This window comes from Plectropomus leopardus, unplaced genomic scaffold, assembly GCF_008729295.1.
Source record: "Plectropomus leopardus isolate mb unplaced genomic scaffold, YSFRI_Pleo_2.0 unplaced_scaffold27570, whole genome shotgun sequence".
Classification (NCBI taxonomy): domain Eukaryota; kingdom Metazoa; phylum Chordata; class Actinopteri; order Perciformes; family Serranidae; genus Plectropomus; species Plectropomus leopardus.
The window spans coordinates 1-3,188 of NW_024630013.1; the positions used below are offsets into that span (position 1 = coordinate 1).

The following is a 3,188-nucleotide window of genomic DNA, read 5'->3' on the forward strand; positions in this document are numbered from 1 at the left end:
TTCTTGTATTTTTTCTAACTTTTTGCTTATTTTTGGGCCATGTCTTGTTTAGCAGGTTATTGTCTTCCCCCTGTGTTTTTTTGAAAGAAATTAAAAGAATTTGCTTATCTTTCAAAGGGTTAAGTTCATACCCCTGGGTAGATATTAAGATTTTTTTAATACTTTGGAATAAGTGGAGGATGTTGTAATTGTTTTTATCAGCCTTTCTTTATTTCTTTCTTCATTTTATAAGACAAAGTATAAGAAGGACAAAGACGATCTGCCCAACACTTTGTTCTCTCTGCTGCCCGAAACTCTGGAGACTCAGTTTGTCAAAGAGATGGCTGCGACACACAGCGAGGTGAGAAACACTCGCTCCCTCTCTGAATATTTTGGTTTGTGTGAAACAGACAGTTTGTGTTTTGAGTCTGATTTGTTTTTCCAACACTGCAGATTAATATTTAATCAGGAGATTCTTCGTTTAACGTGAAATTTCATCCGATTTATGAATCTGTCTCACAGCGTGTGAATCCAAACTCTGCAGGCGCTCCTGCTTTGTTCATCCCAAAAAATTCACTTCATCCATTCACCATTTCTATAGATACTAAGATTGTCAATATTAACTTTTATTTTACAAGTTACCTGCAATGTATTAACCCTTTAAACTCTGCATTATAAATGGTCCAATAGTGCCTACATTGTTATTTTTGCTTATTTTAACGTAAAATGCTTCATATCCCTAAAATCTGTACAACCTGAGCTAAATAATAATAAAGATAACAACTTGGGATGTCGTACGCTGTAAAGCCCTCTGAGGAAAATTTGGATTTGTGATAATGGGCTTTATAAATAAAACTGACTTTATTATTTTAGCTTCATGTAAACAGAATCATGCAAATGACGACTGTGGGAGGTCAGTTTTTAAAGGGTTAAAATCTTGAAACTTGTGATTTATCATTCGACAAATATCAGCCCATAATGGTCTTAATTTGAATTTCAAGATTTAATCAGATTAGTGCTGGTCAGATTTGGTAAAGTTAGTAGTATATTAGTATATTTTTATATTGAACAGTTTAATGTCATCAGCAAAGAAGTTTCTATTCGCTAAAACTCTGCAGCCAAACTTTATATTCTAATTACAAAATAAAGTCAATGCACTTCTGACAAAAAGTGAAACTGGTTCACAGCAAAATAGCAATAAGTGACATTAACAAGCAGAATAAAGAAAAAGTCCCCTGAACGTGCTGCTGATGACGAAGAGTCTGCGGAGTCGCTCGAGTCTTTGCAGCGAGGTGTCGAGGAGTTTTCACGGAGGCTCTGTGCACTTGTTGATCTGTTGTTGTTTTGTGTTTCAGAGTAAATACAAGGAGGCGGGTAAGAAGGAGCTGGTTAACAGTCTGTACTCTCTGCTGCCGGAGACCAAAGACACTCAGCATGCGAAGGAGCAAACTCAGCTGCACAGCGAGGTACAAAACAAGCTCCACTCGCCGTCCGTAAACTCCTCTCATATTTATGCAGGAGGCTCTGTTTATTCGCTATCACATGAGAACGCAATACCACGGGCTGGATTTGGATGAAATATGTAAAAGCTTCCAGCATTTTCATCTGTTAACCTGCTAAAATCCTACGAATGCTGTAAAACTGTAGAAACATCCTAAAATCCTATTAATGTCCTAAAGTCACAGAAATGCCCTTAAATCCTGGAAATGTCGCAAAATTGTAGAAATGCCCTAAAATCTCTAATGATGTCCTAAAATCTGTGAATCGTCCTAAAATCCTGGAAACATCCTAAAATCATAGACATTTCCTGATATTAGAAACGTCTTTAAATCCTACAAACTGAGCGAAATCTTTAAAGAAGTTTCTAAATCTGCTGCGTCACAGCTGTGTTCAAAGTGCGAACACAGCCCAGACTCTTACTGATTTTGTTTTTTTATGATATTGATGCACAGTGTAAAGATTTTTTGCGTATATTCCTGAATTAAAACTCATATATTTTGTGTTGCGTTGCAGAAAGCGTACAGGGAGGAGGGCAAGAAGGAGGCCGTCTGCAGTCTGTACGCACAGATGCCCCAAACAATCGAGACCGTCTTCGCCAAAGAGCTGACCAAGACGCAGAGCGATGTGAGTCCGTGACCTTTACGGTGTGACGTCATCAGAGACTGAGGTGACGGTTTTGCTTGCTGTCGTTACTGTTGTTTGCAGAAAAATAACAGCAAGTAAAAAAACTTCCAAATGTCCCTGCTTCCGTTTCAAAATAAAAGTCCTCCGATAACATCTCTGCTGACAGAATCCCGTCAGTTGTTGACATTTTATTTTGAAATACTTGCAGGATCATGCTGTTGACTTCATAAATGAGAGGAATTTCTGCTTATAAATGTGAACTGAATTTTTTTAAAATACTATCACACCAAAATTTGATGTATGCGATTAATTTAGGTTAATTAATCACAAAGCGTGTAATTAATTAGATGAATTTTTTTGTTGTTTTTAGTATTTCGACAGCCCGAGTAAATTTGTGTAATTAAGAGTGAATATCTTCAGACGTGTTGGATTATAATCCACCCAAAAAACGATGAGAGCAGCAGGCGAGGGGAGAAGACGGTTTCTAACTAAAGAGCAAACAGGAGATATTTAAACAGCGGCGTCCCAAGATGCTCTCTGTTTAACACACACACACACACACACACACACAGAGCGGAGGGAGTTGTGTGTGTGTTAGTATCATTTTGTCTGCCGAGGCGTGAACACAGAGAGCAGCTGTGTTGTGCTCCACCGCCTGAGGACACAGACACTGACCCACTGCCGACACACACACACACACACACACACACACACACACAGTCAAGACAAACAGCAGCGGCAGGTTGAAGCTCGTAAACTGGGGCAGACACACACTCGTTTCACAGGATGGCTGTAAAAATCTGACACCTCTGAAAATACCAACCATGTAAATAAATCAGCTTTGACCTTTAATTTGATAAACATGAGTTTCATGACGCCGCTGTTTACGGGCCATTCAGAAAGAACTAAAACTTTATTTATACGGCGCCTCACGAAGCCGAGTTTACACGCTGCTGCACAAAAAGAAACAACAGTTAAAACATCACAACAGGAAAAAAAGCCATAAGTAGCGTCACAACTCAAAACAAAAACACTGAAAAAAGTAAAGCTGTGACTTCCAGCTCTAAAATAATAAATAAATGAAA

At 38.5% G+C, this 3,188-nt stretch overlaps 1 protein-coding gene across 1 annotated transcript; it reads left to right on the forward strand.

The window, feature by feature from the left end:
• Positions 1-215: 215 nt before the first annotated feature.
• Positions 216-2,103, forward strand: LOC121937832 (nebulette-like; the record flags this gene model as incomplete). The annotated part of the gene is made up of 3 exons (XM_042481136.1): positions 216-340; positions 1,335-1,445; positions 1,993-2,103. Coding segments are annotated over exons 1-3 (243 nt in total), but the record flags the coding sequence as incomplete, so codon positions are not given.
• Positions 2,104-3,188: the final 1,085 nt, after the last annotated feature.